General features: G+C 37.4%; 1 protein-coding gene across 6 annotated transcripts in view; it reads left to right on the forward strand.

The window, feature by feature from the left end:
- Positions 1–18,716, forward strand: part of KIF13A (kinesin family member 13A) — a 126,809-nt gene that overhangs the window by 92,832 nt on the left and 15,261 nt on the right. For 4 of the 6 annotated variants that reach the window (XM_040546375.1, XM_040546380.1, XM_040546377.1 and 1 more), the window contains 16 exons: positions 4,282–4,444; positions 5,094–5,234; positions 6,847–6,996; positions 7,556–7,720; positions 8,366–8,539; positions 9,089–9,240; positions 9,350–9,482; positions 9,603–9,749; positions 10,731–10,769; positions 12,126–12,225; positions 12,313–12,439; positions 13,491–13,546; positions 14,811–14,935; positions 15,913–16,089; positions 17,439–17,531; positions 18,377–18,529. In XM_040546375.1, the coding sequence (XP_040402309.1) occupies positions 4,282–4,444; positions 5,094–5,234; positions 6,847–6,996; positions 7,556–7,720; positions 8,366–8,539; positions 9,089–9,240; positions 9,350–9,482; positions 9,603–9,749; positions 10,731–10,769; positions 12,126–12,225; positions 12,313–12,439; positions 13,491–13,546; positions 14,811–14,935; positions 15,913–16,089; positions 17,439–17,531; positions 18,377–18,529 (2,095 nt within the window). The remainder of the gene's footprint in view (positions 1–4,281; positions 4,445–5,093; positions 5,235–6,846; positions 6,997–7,555; positions 7,721–8,365; positions 8,540–9,088; positions 9,241–9,349; positions 9,483–9,602; positions 9,750–10,730; positions 10,770–12,125; positions 12,226–12,312; positions 12,440–13,490; positions 13,547–14,810; positions 14,936–15,912; positions 16,090–17,438; positions 17,532–18,376; positions 18,530–18,716) is intronic. The other 2 variants (XM_040546376.1, XM_040546381.1) reach the window with 1 other exon arrangement.

The raw sequence follows: 18,716 nt of genomic DNA on the forward strand, positions 1-18,716 counted from the left end.
TTTTATTTAGCTGGCTCTGATCTGACAAGGGGCAGCTTTTGGGATCTGCTCACCTTTTTGGGATCTGCTCACAGAGGCCACCCCTGCAGTTGCCCTGCTACCAAAACTTTTCCATGTAAACCCAATGCAAGAGTATACAATGAGAGCACAGTATTTTGCAATCTAAAATAAGAAAAAATATAAAAAAATTGTAATTCTTAAGTTTTGTACAAGAGGATTACTTTATGTTTGAGAACAGAGTCAAACAGAGTATGTTTGAGCTGTTTAGGAAGAAAAGGCTTGCAATGAGGTGAAAAGTCAGGAACCTCTTTGTAAAGGAATAGCGTTGCACCTGAACAAAGCCCTGGTGAAAGATCATGATGTGATTTGCAGGGAAGGTTTAAAAAGCAGACCGGGAAGTTGTGAGTAGAGTTTGAGCAGCACATGTGTGTTTGCATCTTGACAAAGAGAGAAGCTTGCACTCAGTATCACTGGAGAGAGAAAGACATCAGCTCCCTGGAGAGAAGTTCTAGGGTCAGCTAGCAAGACCATTTTTTTTGCTGACAGGTCTTAAGTGTACAAATGAGTATTCTGTCCATGGGTTTGTTCAGCAGGAAGAATGACTACATGTACTAGTAGGCTTCTTGTAAGCATCTTTTAAATCTGTCTTCTTTTAAAACAGAAGCTTCATTGTTCACTCAACATTTTTTCTATATGCAGAGAGTTTGAATGCTCCTTCCTATTTCAATTATTTTTGCTTTATCCTCCACCACAAATAAATTAATCCATGCACAAGAGAAGTCTAACTAAATAAAGGAAGCCAAGATTGCATTGCAGCTTTCAAATTCAGAATGTTAAAAATAGAACAGAACAGATCTTGGTTTAGTTATTATGTGAGCTTTTGTTTTGTAATTTCTGCCAAGTTTGGCATGGAAAAAAAAAAAGCAATCTGTTCACACACTCAGCAATGACAACTAGAATGTTTTCCATGGCAAGCATAGGGAGAGAAGCATTGCTCTGTTTCAACTTTAATTAAAATAATTGTTTGCCCCCGTAAGAGCTAAAAACAGAATCATTGTATTGTGAACTGAATGTAAAGCATTGCAGAGTCATGGTTGTGATTTGTAGGCTGTTTTAGTGGTTCAGAAGGAATGTGAAGCAAAAGACGCTCCGCTCAGAATCACTGCTGCTCAGTACTGCTTTGAGCACAGCAAGGCCATCAAGAAATCCATTGATGACCCATTTCAGTAGCAGAGATGAAAACTGGGCTTATGGGTTAAAGAAGCAATACCTATAAAAGATGCAACAGAAAGGAAGAAGCAGCAACAAACAACAACAACAAAAAAAGCACCTTCTTGCCTGTCACTGAGAGCTGACAAGAATAAATTGCAACTGATTGTCTTAAAATTAACCCCATGTCGTGACCATGGAATGACATAAAAATGAGAATCTGGAATGGTATCAAGGCTAAGGACTCTACCAGCCTTCTCTCCTCAGTAGTTGTTGGAATTTTTTTTTGAGAAGCTGTGCTTTGACAAGCATTCTGGCTCTGGACTTCATGGGTGAATGCTTTATATATCTCTTAGGTATAACTTCTGTGTTTTTTTTTTAGATCTAGAAGAGTCTTGGGCTTTGGAAAAAAAGCAAAAAGTTTTGAGTCTTACTAAATAAGAAAAATATTTGAGGGATTTCTTCTGTAAAAGCGTGGCACAAAGTTCTGAGACGGTTTTCACCAGCCAACTGGCCAGAGGGCAAGAAGTGCAGAAAACAAGGGAAAACTCAATGTGAAGAACATGTGAAAGAGACAAGTCTTTGGGTTCTACAGGGTTTAATGAGTGCAGTTTTAGCTGTTGTTCTGTTGCCATTGCTAATGGAGCTGAGCTCTATCGGATCAGCCAGTGGAAGGAATTTGATAAGCATCAGATTTAAGCACATGGTTGTATCTGTCAGATCAGATAGAACACATTACAGGGTTTGTTGATTCTAGCTTTATGCTGACTGTGGAAAGACAGATGATACCTGATATGCAGAGTTAAAGCCCGTTGACATGAAGTAAATCCATTGTAACTTTGAACGAATTTATCTGTTGGAGTGGGGATGGGGGTGTACTGGAGCAGAGCTTTAGTTCCTTTGGAGTCAGCATTCTGTATCTGGCACTGGGAATCCCAGAGACTTGCAGTGACACTTTATGAGCGTCAGAAAGGTTTGCTAACAGTTGTTTCAGTATTTCATGTTCGGTGGATATTTGCTTTGGCTAATACCCTGATGAAGCTTGCCATATGTGTTGTATGTAGTAAAAATTAAGAAAATCCGGTGTGAAACATGTTGTTTTTAGCTATGTTTCTGGAAGGATGCTGCCACAGCTGCAGAAAAAGACAACTGCAATATGTGTAAGATAATGAGAACTACCCATAATAATTGGTTGAGCTACCATTACTGCTCCTAAGTCCTCCTTATAGTCTTAAACCATTCCTTTCTCAAGGATCTAGCTAAGAAGAGATTGGTGTGGGAGCATCCCCAGACAAAGGTAGCCAGATGCAGGTTTCCTGACTCAAGGAAGGGACTGGCTGTAGTTGAATCCCATGCCTCTTAACACACCTAGAGATCGAAGCGTGCTTCTGTTTCTTAAGCTAGGCAGCTGTCTCACAGTGGTTGCAGGTGCAGCGTACTTTCAGCATTAAGCACTGTTTAGTGAGTAATTCTCGACTATCTTCATTTTCTGGGAGAATCCAGAATTAGAGCTGTCTGGGGAATTTGTCACCCCAGGGGGCCAGAGTTAATCTCACTTAATCTTGACAGCCTGGGTAACAGAAGCAAGAGGGAACAGGAAAGGAATTTTATGTGTAACACCAGGAGCAGATAAGGAGAAAGTGGACTTAAAATCCGCTAATGATACCAACTATTTAAGACCCAGCAAAACCCAGCATTATTGTAAATTTAGGCCAGATAGGGGACAGAGACAGAGGTGCATGTTTTTCATGTTTAAGGCACTAAAATTCAGAGCTGCCTGCTAAGGCTGCTAGTTGCTTGTCACTTTGATACAGTATCAGTGAAGAATCAGAGTGCACTTTGAATTACCCAGGCTGTTCCTTTGGGATATTTTGAAAAAAGATAACCACTCAGGAAGAATTCTTCTGGGAATTAAAAGGCATGTTAACAGCAATTTGTGGTTTGTACAATAAAGATGTGTGAAAGATCTGAGCTTATCTGAGTAAAAGCAAATAGGCAAATTTTGCCTGTATTCACAGCAAGACCCATGAGTTAATTTATTCCTCCTCAGGGTTGTCTGTGATGTAGTATATTTCATGGAAATGAGAAGTATATGTACACAACATGTACTAGGTTTTAGTAGGACTTTCCTAGAAAAGATGAAAATTCATACAAGGGAGTGCTGGTCACTGAAAAATCTGAAATTTGATCCTGAGTTTTATGCAGAAGATAATGGTGCGCAGTAAGTGGGATTACAGGAAAGGCAGAAAGGGGGACTTCCCATTTCCTCAGAAGATGACCATGATACTTTTAAAAGGCAAAATAAAGATGAGGTCCCCAGGTGAGAATGTATCACACAGTATTGCAGGTGGAGGTATAGTATGTGTCATAGCAGGTTTTCCAGGTTTTAGGTTAGAAGAGATTTGCTCAGACAGGCCTTAGAAACCTTCTTGGAACTTGTCCAGAGACTGTTAACTGTACAGAGTGCAGGAGCTTTAACCAGTGCTCACTCATCTGTTAGGTAAAAGGTGCTTCTGGTAAATAGGACTCAACGTGTTTTTTAATATTCATGCTTGAGATGGCTTAAGTATATGCGGGGACTTCTGGGGAGCACTGCAGAGCCCTAGCTGTAACGTAAAGCTGTGGCCTTCAGTGATTGCAGGTTCCAACATCACGATCCGAGGAAAAGCAGTTTTTATCAAGATGAATCACATGTTGGGACTGGTAGTTTCTGTGGAACATGACTACAGATTAAAGGCAAAGACAGCTGCAATTATTTCATTTCTAGAAAGTTAAGAATATCCCTAGGGCTTTTAACAAATTATCACTGAAACAGCTGTCATAGTACTGTGCCCTTTTATTTGGGCATTACTTAATTATTTGGGCATATACATAATATATTTGCTTAATATGTGATCATTGTTCTTCCCCAATAAAGCTGTCCAACACTGTTTTGTGTTTGCTGGCATAGTGCCTTATGGTGTTTCTCCTTACACTTGCTTCAGAAAAGTCTTTGTTAGCACCTCTATTTGCAGCTTTCCAATAATAGAAATAGGTTTCTGTGTATTTTTCATGTTACCCACTGCACCACAGGGATGAATTGTTTCGACAGAGCCTGGCTAAACTTCGAGAGCAGATAGTGAAAGCAAATACACTCGTGAGAGAAGCAAACTTCTTAGCAGAAGAAATGAGTAAGCTAACAGATTATCAAGTAACACTTCAAATCCCTGCTGAAAACCTCAGTGCCAACAAAAAGGTAATAACAAACAGTGCTAGAAAATGGAATAGTTTTATGTCTAATTCAAAATGTGTAGATGTAATTAAGGCCATAAAATATTATTTTTGTTGGATTATATGTAGGCAAAACATGGGTGCTGTGTGATTTTGATTGTATTGAAAGTGAATAAGATAAAAATGGGATTGTAGCATTAAGTATGGCTCCTCCTGTTCTTTCAAGTGTGTAGTAATAGGGATATGTGCATGCGGTTTGTGAGCAGACATTTGTGTTCTGTTGCTGTAAAACCTAATTAGAATGCTGCATTTTAGTTATGTTTGCAAAAATTACCAGTTTCTGTTAAATATCCTTATGTTTTTTCTTGAGGATTTTCTAGTTGTAGTGTTGCTGTAAATAGCACTTAAAATAATACCTGTCATAAGTGATTTGATTGAGAGCATTGTTAATGATGCTGTGTGAATGAAAGTTGTCTGAATGAACAAATAGATCTGGATCTTCAGGGATGTATAGGGTATGCTTTGTTTGAGGACAAAGGTGCTATGGCTGGCACACAGAAGGAAGCTGTATGCTCTTTATTTTATTCCTTTTTAAGAGCACGATTTGAGTGAAAGGTTAAACTACTTACATGCTTGCGCCTTTCCTGCAGTGATTATTTTTTCCTCTGGTTTAGAGGGGCGCAATAGTGAGTGAGCCTGCTATTCAAGTGAGAAGAAAAGGAAAAGCAACTCAAGTGTGGACTATTGAGAAACTAGAGAACAAATTGATTGACATGAGAGACCTCTATCAAGAGTGGAAGGAGAAAATTCCTGAGGTATTAAATCTTTTTTTTCGAAGGGGATCACAGACTGAGTTTTTTTTCTAACCCCTTGTAGTATGTTGTACAGATAAAGTGCAATGACTTCGTATATTGAAGGATACAGCACCATGGTTAAAAAAAACCAAACAGCTATGAACAAAATGCCCATGCAGAGTAAAACAGAGCTACATCTTATCCTAAGTTGTATTCTCCGATGTAATTGTGTTGAGCTAGTGACTCATGATACCAGTAAGAGCATATGTTTACCTGCCATAATACAGCTGCCATGCAGACGGGCATTAGTCTGAATTGAAACAGCAAACAGCATTAGAAACAATGATTAAAATGTGGTTTGTATCAAAGCTAGCTAGGATGACTAGAGAGTGCTCACGCTGCTTAGATATGCTTAAGGTGCGGAACACGAGTGGGGCAGAACTTGATCTTAAAATGTGAAATATTCTATAATCTCATTTGTATGTCCCCCTACCTTAAGGCAGTGAAGAAATCAATATTTAGTCTGCATCAGTATCTCTGTCAAAACCAACTGGCATTTCCTGAGAATTTAAATAACGGGTCAGCCTTTAGAAATGAGAGTAAGACTTGTCAAAAGCTTGTTTGTTTACTGGCAAGAGACAGATGTGAGATTTGGTGTTCCAGAAGATGTCCTCTAAGTATTAAGGTAGAAGTACACAGGACTTACACCTTACTGTCTTATGGCTGACATGGAGCACCTGAATTAATTGTATCAAGAATCATTGTCAAATATGTTTGAACAACTGTCGTGCTTTTGTTCCATGCCTTGGACAGGGCATTGTGAATCTCTAAAGTTGTAACACAGGGGAGGTCAAGCACTTCATCAGTGCCCATTGAAGAAAACGATGATTTTGCTGCTGACTTTAGTAAGAACTGATAGCACATCCTTTCAATACATTAACGTGTCTTCCTGAGGCAGAATTATTCTTTCCATAGCATAGGTTGGGCATAATGCATGTGTTCTATATGCTACATAGAAGCACATAGGTCAAATATGTGTGTTGAAGATGAAAGAGGAGAAGGGAAGGAGCTAACATGTCCACTGAGGTGTGCATATCATGCCCGGAATCCATGTGAATTCTTTGTGGCTGTGTTATGGGGTACTTGTATAGAAAATGCTGCAGACATGATCTCAGCTCTTGAGGATTCTTGGGAACACTTGTAGGATTAAGCAGAAGTCATCCTGCACCTTCCATTTTGCCCTAGCAGCAGCCAGACCAGCTATTCATCCTGGAGATGATTTGTCCTTTCATTTAAAAAGAGTAAACAGAGCAGAAAAGTAAGGCGAAACTTCTTGAAAGCAATGTCTGTTGTACTTGCTGATGGTAAAGTCTGGTTTGCTTGACATTACTAAAAAATGTGGGTCATATTACTATTTACTGTAGTAAAGAAAGGATCGTATAATGTCTCATCTCAAAGATTTCATTACACATTTTTGATAGCTCCCAGTCCCTTTCTGCTTGTGTTAACAGGAACGAACAGAAAAGAATGGTAGTCACTTAGGTTTTGTGACATGATCTTGTATTATGCAGTTATTTAATTTTGATTTTCATGCTTGCAGTTTTTGAAATAACTTCTGTGCTCTTTAATACAGATAAGGAAGCTCATTGGCAAAAGAGGTGATCCTTTTTATGAAGCACAAGAGAATCACAACTTAATTGGTGTGGCAAATGTGTTTTTGGAGTGCCTTTTCTATGATGTTAAGCTGCAGTATGCTGTGCCCATCATCAGCCAGCAGGGGGAGGTAATGTGAGATAGTGCCGTAACGTGTAGCCGGGGCGTGCATTCATACCTGTGCATCCATACGTACATTCATTCATTGGTAACATGTTTTTTTGCTGGGCGACTTAGTAATATGCACCATATTTTAATGAGCAAATGAGGCTTATTGACTCGTTTCCCAGTGAATAACTGCTTTGCAAATTGATATATATATATATATGTTTTCTGTTTAAGTGTTTAAAGTTGTCCATATACTAAAATAGAATAAAATTCGTAGTATCAATTTCGGTAGCTGAGCAAAAACCAGCATGTTGAAGTTTTGATGCACAGTCATGATTCTGTGTGCCTTTTCTGTAGTGTATGAATTAAAAAACTCTGTAGTTCTGCTTGCAAACAATTTATTTTTATTCCTTTCTCTTCTTTTTTGTCATTGTTGCTTTTCCTTTGATGGTTGTAAGCTCTTCAGTTCTAATGTTCAGTGCTAGTTACCAGTTTCTGCTCACCTCCTGGAGTTAGATATCTCCCGTCTTCATGTCTTTAAATCCTTTCTGCGTAGGTTCTTAGCGTTTGTCTTGCCTTAGGTTGCAGGGCGGTTGCATGTTGAAGTAATGCGAGTCACTGGGTCTGTCCCAGAACGTGTAGTAGAAGGAGATGACTCATCCGAGAACTCCAGTGAGAGTGGGAGTCTGGAAGTCACGGATAACAATGGAGAAATTATTCACAGAGCAAAAAAGCTCTCCTGCAGGGTAAGTGAGAAGGCATGATGGATTTAACAGTTTCAGACCTTTGTAACTATGTAGTCGGTCTGATGTAAAGTACTAAGCTATTGCTTGCTTTAAATTTTCTAAAGAGAAAGGAGAAAATTTTCTAAGGAGAAGAGAGAGACTACTCTTGGTTCCAGTTCAGTGTATGTCAGTCTAACTGGCTGTGGTTGCCCGTGACTGAATTAAGTAGCATTAGCTTCTGGTACGTGCAGGTCTACATCACAAATACTGACATTACAAGCACTGTCTTTCTTGGCAGACACAGAAAGGGAAACAGTTTTTCCATATATCCACTTCCTGTGATTTGTTTGATTATCTAAAGTAGTATCTATGGTTAGCGTCTGGATTTCATTTTTTTCTGTGATTAAAAAGTGTTTCACTCAAGTATATCAACCTCAAAGAAAGCATGTGTGTGGGTGGGCTGGTGAGATGCCTGTAACAGTTTTCCTTGCATCTGCACTTTTGTATATGCAGAATACAGATTTCCCAAGTATGGACATCTTTAGAAAGCAATTGGAGTTACCTTTTAAAAATTCTTAGCTGTTGATAATTTTGGTTGAAATACTTCATTTTAAATAGTTTACAGTAGAAGAAATAACCATGAGAACATCTGTCTTGTCTCCTCAGGTAAAAATAAAAGAAGCAACCGGACTGCCACCTAATCTCTCCAACTTTGTCTTCTGTCAATACACATTTTGGGACCAATGTGAGTCAACAGTAGCAGCACCAGTGGTAGATCCAGATGTGCCTCCACCTCAGAGCAAGGATGCTCATTTTACAGTGACCTTCTCTCACTGTAAGGTAATTATTTTTTGCATGAAATAGTATTATCAAGAGGATGGCATGTTTGAGCTAAGCTGTTTAGAATTTAAGCCTCCTTTTTCCTGGGGGAAGAAGGAGGGAATCAAGTCATATAAATAATTGACTTTTGACATACTTTAAGTGCTATAATATTTCACTTCATCACCTCTTCAAAATGCAGCAAAATGAAAACATTCTTTACAGATGTGGTCTTATAAGTTTAAATGTCATCTTTAATATGCACAGGGGGAACTATAGTTTATAGAATGACATCGTTATATACCTGTTTTGTAAGCTAAGTAACTTTAAAAATCATAATGGAGCTGTGAGGTGGTCTTAATGGAAAATTTCAAGCATGATACACAGTATGCAGAAGCAGTAGTTGCTGAGATGATTCGTTTCACAACTCCGTTGACCAGAGTCAAGCTTTATCATCCAAACTGTATGGTTGAGCCATGCAAGTACATAATTGTTTGGTGTGTCCTTACAAACCAATTGAGGAGATGCTGTTATTTCATTTGATTGGATATAAGTTTTTCTCATTTCCAGGACTATGTGGTGAATGTCACAGAGGAGTTTTTGGAGTTCATTTCAGAAGGAGCTCTTGCTATAGAGGTGTGGGGTCACAGATGTACAGGCAATGGCACCTCTGTTTGGGAAGTTGATTCTCTTCACGCTAAAACTAGGACACTGAGAGACAGGTATAAATAAAATGCTTCTATCAGCTTTCCAAAGGTTTTCTAATACCTGTGGCATGCAAATCATACTTCAGTGAGGCAAGCATTAAGTTTTGTTGGTATATCTTTTTAGGTGGAATGAAGTAACACGAAGAATAGAAATGTGGATTTCCATACAAGAATTGAATGAGATGGGAGAGTATACTGCAGTTGAACTCCATCAGGCAAAGGATGTAAACACAGGAGGGATTTTCCAGCTTAGGCAGGTATGTCTTTTCATCTTGTTTAATTCATACTTACATTGATTCTTAATGTTATTCTTAGTTTCTCTCTGTTTCTCTCTCCCTCTGTGCCTTTCTTTCTCTCTTGGCTGCCTTCCTGCTCAGGGTCATTCTCGCAGAGTTCAGGTGACAGTGAAACCTGTACAACATTCGGGAACGTTGCCTCTCATGGTAGAAGCAATTCTTTCAGTCTCCATAGGTGGTGTGACTGCGAGATCAACGAAATTGCAAAGGGGCTTAGACAGCTACCAGGTAAGACAGTTACTTTATCATGCATTGATTTATTCTGTTGATTTTGCTTTGCTGCTCTAGACCCTGCCCAACAGAGTTCCAAAAGGGACCTTAGTTCACACACTGGAACACGATAGGTTAATTTTGCTGTTTTACATTTGTTTGAGTCTAATACATATAATGTGAGCATAGGGTGCTATATCTGCTTGTATTTTATTTTATTTTTTCATACTTGTAACTTAATGTATAACTGATAAATAACCAAGTGTAATATTTAGGTATATGCAAGACAGCAGGTATATGGAAGTTGTTTTTACTTTTTGCGTGTAGAGGTGAAATTAATACTAGGTTACTAGTTTGGTTAGTTTCTGTCCCTTGTGGGACAGTGAAAATTAAGGGGAAAGGAATGAGAAGAAAAAAAAAAAAGAGTTGGGAGTCTTAGTGAGATACTGGATATCTTTTCAAGGAGTTAACTTGATCAGTATCAGAAATAGCCGTTACTGAACTCAAAAGGACTGTTTAAGCTAGCAGAAAAATGTCTTAGGAAGTATAAATGGCTTCTTGCTGCTACTAGATGAATTCATATGGGAGATTAAGCATCCTTTCAACAGTGACAGCAAAGAACAAGTGGGACAGGTCACCCAGGGAAGCAAGGTGCTTTCAGACATTCAGAACCACAAGTAATTCTAGCCTTAAGTACAGATGAAGCTGTAAAGCGAAAATATTGATGATATGCTTGCTAAGTCCTTTTCCTGGCACTGTATTCTACGAACTGTTTTTTTTTACTAAATGTAACCGCTAAAATCATGGCTGAGATGCTGTAGTCTGAAGAAAGATCTGATCCTACCTGTTAATAAGACTTTGGTTGAGTGTTGTAATTTTAACATTTTACAAGTTTGTGGCAAGATGCTTTTGTACTCATGGTTTGGGGTAATTCTTTGATTTTTCTGTTGAAAAATGCATGTTCTTTTGTGTTTTACAAAATGTATTTTCTCCTACCAGAAGGAGGAGGAGGATGGTGGTGATATGGATAGTTACCAGGTATTGCTGCTGTTGCTGTCAATCCTGTGGCATGGGGCACAGCTAATGCTAATAGCCAGCAACTTTCCAATGAACAAGCATACTGGTGCAAGCAAAAGCAGCTTTGAAATATATGCTGTGCATTTAAGAGGCTACCTGGGCTATAAAACACTGCTATTTCAGTTTACCATGTGACTTTATACTCTTACAGTGTGCTCTTCTCTCTAGTACTCAGCAGTCAGCTCTCCTAACTGGCTACATGAATTTCTACGTAAATAAAAGCTTAGAAACTTTAATTTAAAATGAAAATAGTTTCCAGTGACTATCTTAGGGGGAAAAAAAAAAAAAAGAAAAAAAAAACCACCCTGCAGCAACACAAGTTTTTCTCAACCAAATTATACAGCATTGGGCTTTTTTGCTTTGTTTTCTAAAGAAAACGTCTTAACCTTTGAAATTGTGCAGTTTTCTGAAATGCTAGTGGGAGAGTGAGTGGCGGATGTAAGTGTGGGGAATACAGAAGTTCAGTGAAGCATTTTTTCTATTTTAAGCTCATCTACATAAAAACAAACCAACAAACCTTGAGCCTGGCTCCTTGTGTGATAAGTAAATACAGGACAGTCACCGTTTAGAAAACTTAAAAGAAGAATCGTTTAAAAGATGGCAAGGGCCAGGATAAGAAATACCTAAAAATATAAAGCACATGGCAGACCTTTACATTGAAGTCTTATTTCTAGTAGGCAGCTTTTAAGGAAGTAAAACCAGTTAGGTGAGAATGCTGACATCCCATAAAATAATGGGTTAGATTTTACAACAAACTCAAAAATACCAGTTAGGTACTAACTTTTCGCGGGCTGTTTATGCGCTTCCTGACAAATCACAGAGAAGAATGAACCAGATTTTCTGTGATACCACAAAGCATGATTGCATGATCGGTTTTGTTTGCATGAGAAATCTTTTAATTGCACTGATAGCAGCTGCTAGCAATGGAATTTTGTGCAGGTTTGAGGGCATACTGACCTGTCTAATCTTCAGGAGAACTTATGATCAACTGATGATACCTGTTTTTCCTATTCCATATGCGATTAAAAAGTTTGATTGCCACTTCTGTGGGTAATTAGTCTTTGGTGGATAATTCTGTTCAGCAGCTGAGGTAGTCACATTTTCTTTTCCTCCTTTTGGAATATGAAACTTGAAAACAAATAAGCTTCCGTTCATGGGTGATGAGGTACTTAATTAGTATGCATGTTATTTGGGGAAAGAAGTTTTCTGCATCATGCAAGCTGTTTAATATCGATTCTGATGAAGGTGTCGCAGACTTCACTGCCATTTGATCTTAACCACAAAGCCTAATAACTTCCATTTTTCATCCCATGTTAGGAAGAAGACTTAAACTGTGTACGAGAAAGATGGTCTGATGCATTGATAAAACGCAGAGAATACTTAGATGAGCAGATTCAAAAGATCAGCAATAAGCAAGGTTTGAAACTTAAAATCTCTCTCATAAGTACTTTATTCCCCATATCATCAGAAATGTGTCTTATAATACTACCCTCTTTCACTGTAGAAAAATCTGAGGATGATATAGAACGAGAAACCCGGCTGGTAGAGCAGTGGGTAGGGCTGACAGAAGAGAGGAATGCAGTGTTTGTTCCAGCACCAGGCAGTGGAATTCCCGGTGCCCCTGCAAATTGGTAAGTTCAGAAAAAACACTGGAGTTGTTAGCTTTTTTTACATGAATGTTGCAAACTAAAAGGTAAAAATCTCAAGATGTTTTATAGCCTTCTAGCTTTTCCTTTAATACCTCCAACTACACTGAGCTGGCATAAGGCTAGAAGGTCAGGTGCTTGTTTGAAAGTAATGAGTGTTTGCCTTGTTCCTTTACTACATAAAGGAGTTTTGAGATAGCTTTCACGGTTTGAACATTGCCTTTGAATTTAATACTATTTTACTTTTTTTTTTTAGTTCTGAGAAAGTTATCCTGTAGTTTGATTCCTTTCAAAAAAAAAAGGCTCAATTGCTCAAAAATTAATTGTAGCACACATCATTTCATTGAGTTGGGGTGAGGAAGGAAGAAATTCTCATTTAAAAGAAAATTTGAAAAGGAGCAGAAGAAACATATCTAATAACTTTAATTTCATTTAAATATCTGTTTTAAGTAAGGCTGTTGAAACTGACTTTGAAAAGTTAGAAATGTAACATTAAATTTTGTGGAAGTGTGGACAATAAATAAAAGCTCTAATTAAGTGTACACTGATGTCTCTGATAATGCCTAATCTCTCTTCTTCATTGGGTGAATGATGTAGTGATAATTTTTCCTCTCTAACTTAGGATTTTTTTTCCCTTACTCACTTGAAGTATGCTGTGGTCATGTAGCTAGAAGTATATTTATTGTTATAAAGACTATGTCTTGCCAGGAGTTTGCTATCCATTTGTTTGAAAGATTGCTAACCTTTATGTGTAAGATGACTACAGCTAGTTTATTTTATAAGAAACAGAGCAAGATGTTTAAAACTGTAATGCACGGTGGCGTGTGAATTAAGTTTTGGTAAAGCACTACATTTAGCTACATGTGGAAATAAACAAAACATTGCCTGTGCAACACAGGCACTCTAATTAGCCATCAAAATGTTGATAGCCTTAGTCATTGGTCACAGTTAATACAAAACTTGCATGGAGAACTGTTTGCCCAGATTAGTTTAGGTTTGTATTTGCCTTCTGTATTGACAGCAGTTTTTGTTTCAGGATTCCACCTGCAGGAATGGAAACACATATACCCGTCCTTTTCCTTGATTTGAATGGTATGTTGTAACAACAGATTAAGAAACTAAAGAAAAGAATAAAAATTAGTTTGCATCAATAAATTGGTAGGTGGAAGAGTGAATCTTAAATGTCTAAGAAGACATAAAAAAGTCCTGGCAATGGCACTGTCTGTCTGGTATGGCTTGTAGAATGTGCTTTCTTCTGATTCTGTGTGTTAATAGTTAAGTACAACTATTTTAAAATTAAGATAATAATCAGGGAACATACAAGTAAAAGGATTGGTTATACAGCAGAAAAATGCATAAAAGAGCAAGCTTTATTTAAATGGAATGGCAGACAGGAAAATCCTGTGTGCGTTTTGATGTACAAATCCACACGTCATTAAAGTACTGATAGAGAATCTTCCAACTCTTCCACTGACTAATCTGCAGAGATTTAAACAGATGGCTTAATTAAGAGTGTGTTTAGGAGCATAACAAGCATTTTGTTAGAGTATCTGAGTGTTGTCCCTTTGAAGACACTTAGTTTTATATGAGGGAAGACTATTGATTTATGTTCTTAGAGCACGGATACACTGTATGCAGCAAGAGACTGGAGTTAGCACTATATTTAAGGACTGTTTAGGAAGTAAGTCTGTAAGTATAAACTTGGACATAAAGTAGAGAAGGATTCACAAGCCTAGTCACATCCAGCACTTCAGTGGGCTACTAGGCTTGTTTATACAGGCAACCCATCGATGCCCGCTTTAGACACTGCTTTTGAAAAATTATATATACTCTCTGTGATTCTTTCCTTCTGTGCTCACAGGAAATGTTTTTGTTTTTCATTGAAAACGGAGGTTGGCAGACAGAAGGCCAAGTAGGATACTTAAACAGGTTTATGAATCATTGCACAACACTTCTTTTGTTTAATTAAAAGCCTAACGTTAGCAGAACCACTGTTGTCTGTCTTGATACATCAGAACTGATTTACCTAAGAGATTAGCTGGTTAGACTGGCAGGTGAATAAGTCAGGAACTTTCTGGCTGGGTAAATTCCTTTCCTGAATACCTAGAAGTAGTTCTGAATTCTGTTTAGGTCATGTGAGAATATGTTCAGGGGGAGTCTTGGTCCAGCCTTACCTCCCCACTTTTGTATACTGAAACCATCTTCAAAATAATGCATAGTAGTAAGATTAATCAGGATTAAATGTGTTATGAATATGGGTAGGATTTTGTTACAACTTTGTATTACAACTTTGCCTCCATATATTAATATCCTTTGGTGCAAAACCATTTCATTCTTTGCATGTTTGTTTCATTAGCTGATGACCTCAGTGCCAATGAACAACTTATAGGTCCCCATGCATCAGGAGTTAACTCAATACTACCAAAGGAGCATGGGAGTCCGTTCTTTTACCTGCCGATCATAAAACACAGTGATGAAGAGGTAAATTGTTAGCAAGCCTCCTTCTTGACAACTGCAGCTTATATTAAAGCTTTCTTCTTATGTTTTATTTTCTCCCTGTATGTATTTAATCACTATGATTATGTGTTTGTATTAGAAGTGCTGCCTTTAGTTTCTGGCCTGTTTGGTTAGGATTTAAGAGGGTATGACTTGTTAGCTCTCCTGCCTTAATGTAGAGCTGGCAAGTCTTTTCTCTTGGCAAAAGTCTAATTCAGCCACCTAACTCAGAATCCCTTTTTTCGTCTTTCCTTGCCCCTTCATCATTCCTCTTGTAGGCTCCTAATTATTCACATAAAACTGCTTCCTTTACTATGCTGACTAGGCTAAGCTCAATGTTTAAAAAAAAAAAAACTTTCTTCTTTGTAGTACACAATTACTTTTTAAATTAAAAAAAAGAAAAGGGGAATTGTTGGAAGTGAATGGTTCTGAGTACATTTTGGAGCTTAACTTGTATTTTTTCTGCTTTCTGTGCCATCTCAGGCCAATGCTTAAGAGTCCATTTGCAGAATAAATGTCAAGCTGAGGTTCAGGAAGAGATGGGGGGATGGAAAAAGACGTTCTGCAGGATGGAACAGATTTATTCTGTATAGACCATTGTAACCTAATTTAACCCAGATGGAAATTTTGCCATTGAATTCCATACATTTTCAGTACATCTGCAGTAGGATTTCTTTCTTCCTCCAATATTGCTTCTGTTCTCTCCTCTGCTTCCTTCTGGGTGAAAACTTCCTTTTGGGGCAGGAGATTGTGCTTCCTATCGTGTTTCCTGGTATCTTAACACCTTTTTTGTGCTGCTTCTGATTGCTTACTATGAAAGGTGGTTTTATTCATTTTGTTCAATGGTACTTATTTTTCTTTCATAAAAGAATTGTTTTACTCCACATTAAATCATTGCAAATTATTTGTTAGATTGAGTCTTTGATTTTTCTTTCCTTTCTCCATTTGATTTGTCTGCATAGGTTTCAGCCACTGCTGCTTGGGATTCTTCTGTCCATGATTCAGTGTACCTGAACAGGGTCACTCCACAAAATGAGAGGATTTACTTAATAGTGAAGACTACTGTGCAGCTCAGTCATCCTGCTGCAATGGAACTGGTTTTACGGAAAAGGATTGCAGCCAATATTTATAACAAACAGGTAATAAGTTTATATATTCTTTTATTACTAATTTTGTTTGGTATCCGTAATTTTATGAATGTGTTTTCTTAGCTGCTTGCTTCATTTTGCATGTCTCCTATTCTTATTAAAAACAAATGAAAAACAGATTAGCATAGATTGCAGTGATGCTGTGCACTTCTAGTATAGCCTTTTGACCTGTCAATATTTCAAACTGATTTGTTTCAAAGTGTAACAGGCACTACTTTTGCAACAACAACAAAAAAAGTGGTTTAACCCTCTTGGTTGTATACTTTAAATGTTCTTTGATTTTGAGGAGTTTGCAGTAGCTTATCTAATATAGGGTTACTGTAGCCCACTCTGTTCCTGACAGCAGCTTTGGGGCCTTTAGATGTTCACTGTGAACACAATATATCTTTTTCATTTCTCTTTATTATTTTCTCTGTTAATTACAAACTAGGCTTGTTTCCAAGCACTACCCAAATGTATATTTTTTCTACCCACTTTTATATGGTGATCTCAAATAGGGTGTTTTCATGGGCAACAAGAATGGTTGCTGTTCCCCTTGCTTTGCTGCTTCATGGGTTTAGACAATGACATGTTCTCTAAAATCATGTTCATTTTTGTTTCCCAGACAATTGAGACCAAGAGTGTATCTCAGAATTGCTTCAGATTTTGCAGTAGGAGGGGGAAGTAGGGGTGGGACACAAAACACCTGTTGTACTACTAAGCTACTTACTGAACAGCTGAATTCTGTTTTTTTTAATTATTATTATTTATTTTGTTTGTTTGCTTTTTTGTGTGTGTGTGTTTTGTTTTGTATTTGGCATGTTTTCCTTTGTCAGTTTCATTTGTCTAAAACGCCTTATTAGATGAAAGTTAAGTTTACAGTTAGTGATGTAAGGGCTAACTAGTCTAACAATGAAGCACACTAAGTTTGTGACTATAACAGTGAAAACTGTGGCTGCTCTTCCAGTTATGGCTAGAGATCAGACCTACACTTTGCTATAGCGAAAAGAATTTTCTGCTTATTTAACAGGTGGCTGACAAAATGAGAAATGTTGGTGTCCGCACATTAGAGACTTCTTACAGCCACAGTTCCTCAGTTACAAGTTATTACACAAGGATAGAGCTTCAATGCAAAACAGGAGTAAACTGTTACTGTTTGAACTTGCCAGCATTTTGTGCTGACTACAAGGCTTTAGAAAGTACTCTAAGGATTGTGAATGCTGAAAATGAGCTTACTAAATTATTGTCCTGGAGAATGTGCTTTTTTGGTAAAATACATTTTTTCATTGCAACCTTTTTTTTCTTAGAACATCATAAATAATTATCATAAAAACAATAATTGAGAATTACTTTTTTTCTAGAGTTTTACCCAGAGCCTGAAAAGGAGAATATCCTTGAAAAATATATATTATGCCTGTGGAGTGACCTATGAAATAGTATCCAATATACCAAAGGTAAATTACACAATATTTCTCTGGCAAATTCACTGAAAATAACAGAATAACTATTGTAGTAGGTGGTACTGATTGCAAAGTAAATATCCTACTTTGTTGATATGAGGCAACTTGCCAAAGTACATATCCTGCTGTTCAATGGTGAGGTTGTTTTTACCTTAAACAGTAGAAAACTGTGGGGATTTTATTTTCTCTTTTTCTGTGTAAACTGAGTTCTTGTAGTAGAGCTAGTTTTGAAATTGTATTAGCTGCTTCAGGGAGAATAAAGAGGCTACTCAGGGATATTCAGGTCAGTGAAAACAATATAGCTGGGAAAATTAGTTCAACGGGAATATAAACTATATACTTTACATCAAAAACTTGTACAAACTGAAAATGTGCTCTAACATAGATTTTAAAGGTAAACTGGACAAAAGAAAGTAAATAGTTTTGTCACCATGTAATTCTCACTTTTGTGTGGTATTACTTTCACTTTAAACTCTAGGAAAATCACACAGACTGTCTAAGGTTTGGTAAGAAAGTTGAATTTACTTGCCTAGAACACTGTCATTAGTCAATCTGTAACACAGGAGATTTCAGGTTAGATATGTGTTATTCCTAGAAGTACATAGACTACAATAAATGCTCAAAATTTCTCCTAAGCATGACCTCTTCTTCATTCAGCGTCATTTAACATGTGTTGAAAAGTCCTAGGTTATTGATTATAATTAGGATTGCTAATTAAGTTAAGGATTATTGATTCAAATTAAAATTTGTGGATCATGAGGGTCTAAATAAGTGAATCAGCACATTAAAAATAGTAGGCTTTAATTTGAAAAACTTAAATACTGTAACTTGCAATTTAGGCTACAGAAGAAATTGAAGATCGTGAGACATTAGCACTGATGGCTGCAAGGAGCGAGAATGAGGGTACATCTGATGGTGAAACTTACATTGAGAAATATACACGTGGTGTGCTGCAAGTGGAGAACATTTTGAGCCTTGAACGACTCAGGCAGGTAAGGAAAAGGCACTTCTTACACTTTTTGAACTGAATTATTACAGTCCAAGTAGAGATAATGGGTGGTTTTGTGTTATAAATATTAAATGTTGCTTGGCGGTGGTTTTTTGTTGGTGTGGTTTGTTTGTTTGTTTGTTTTAGAGAGAGAACATTGGACAGGTAAATGTGAGACTGAGTTACTTCTG

This window comes from Cygnus olor, chromosome 2 (assembly GCF_009769625.2).
Source record: "Cygnus olor isolate bCygOlo1 chromosome 2, bCygOlo1.pri.v2, whole genome shotgun sequence".
Taxonomy (NCBI): Eukaryota; Metazoa; Chordata; class Aves; order Anseriformes; family Anatidae; genus Cygnus; species Cygnus olor.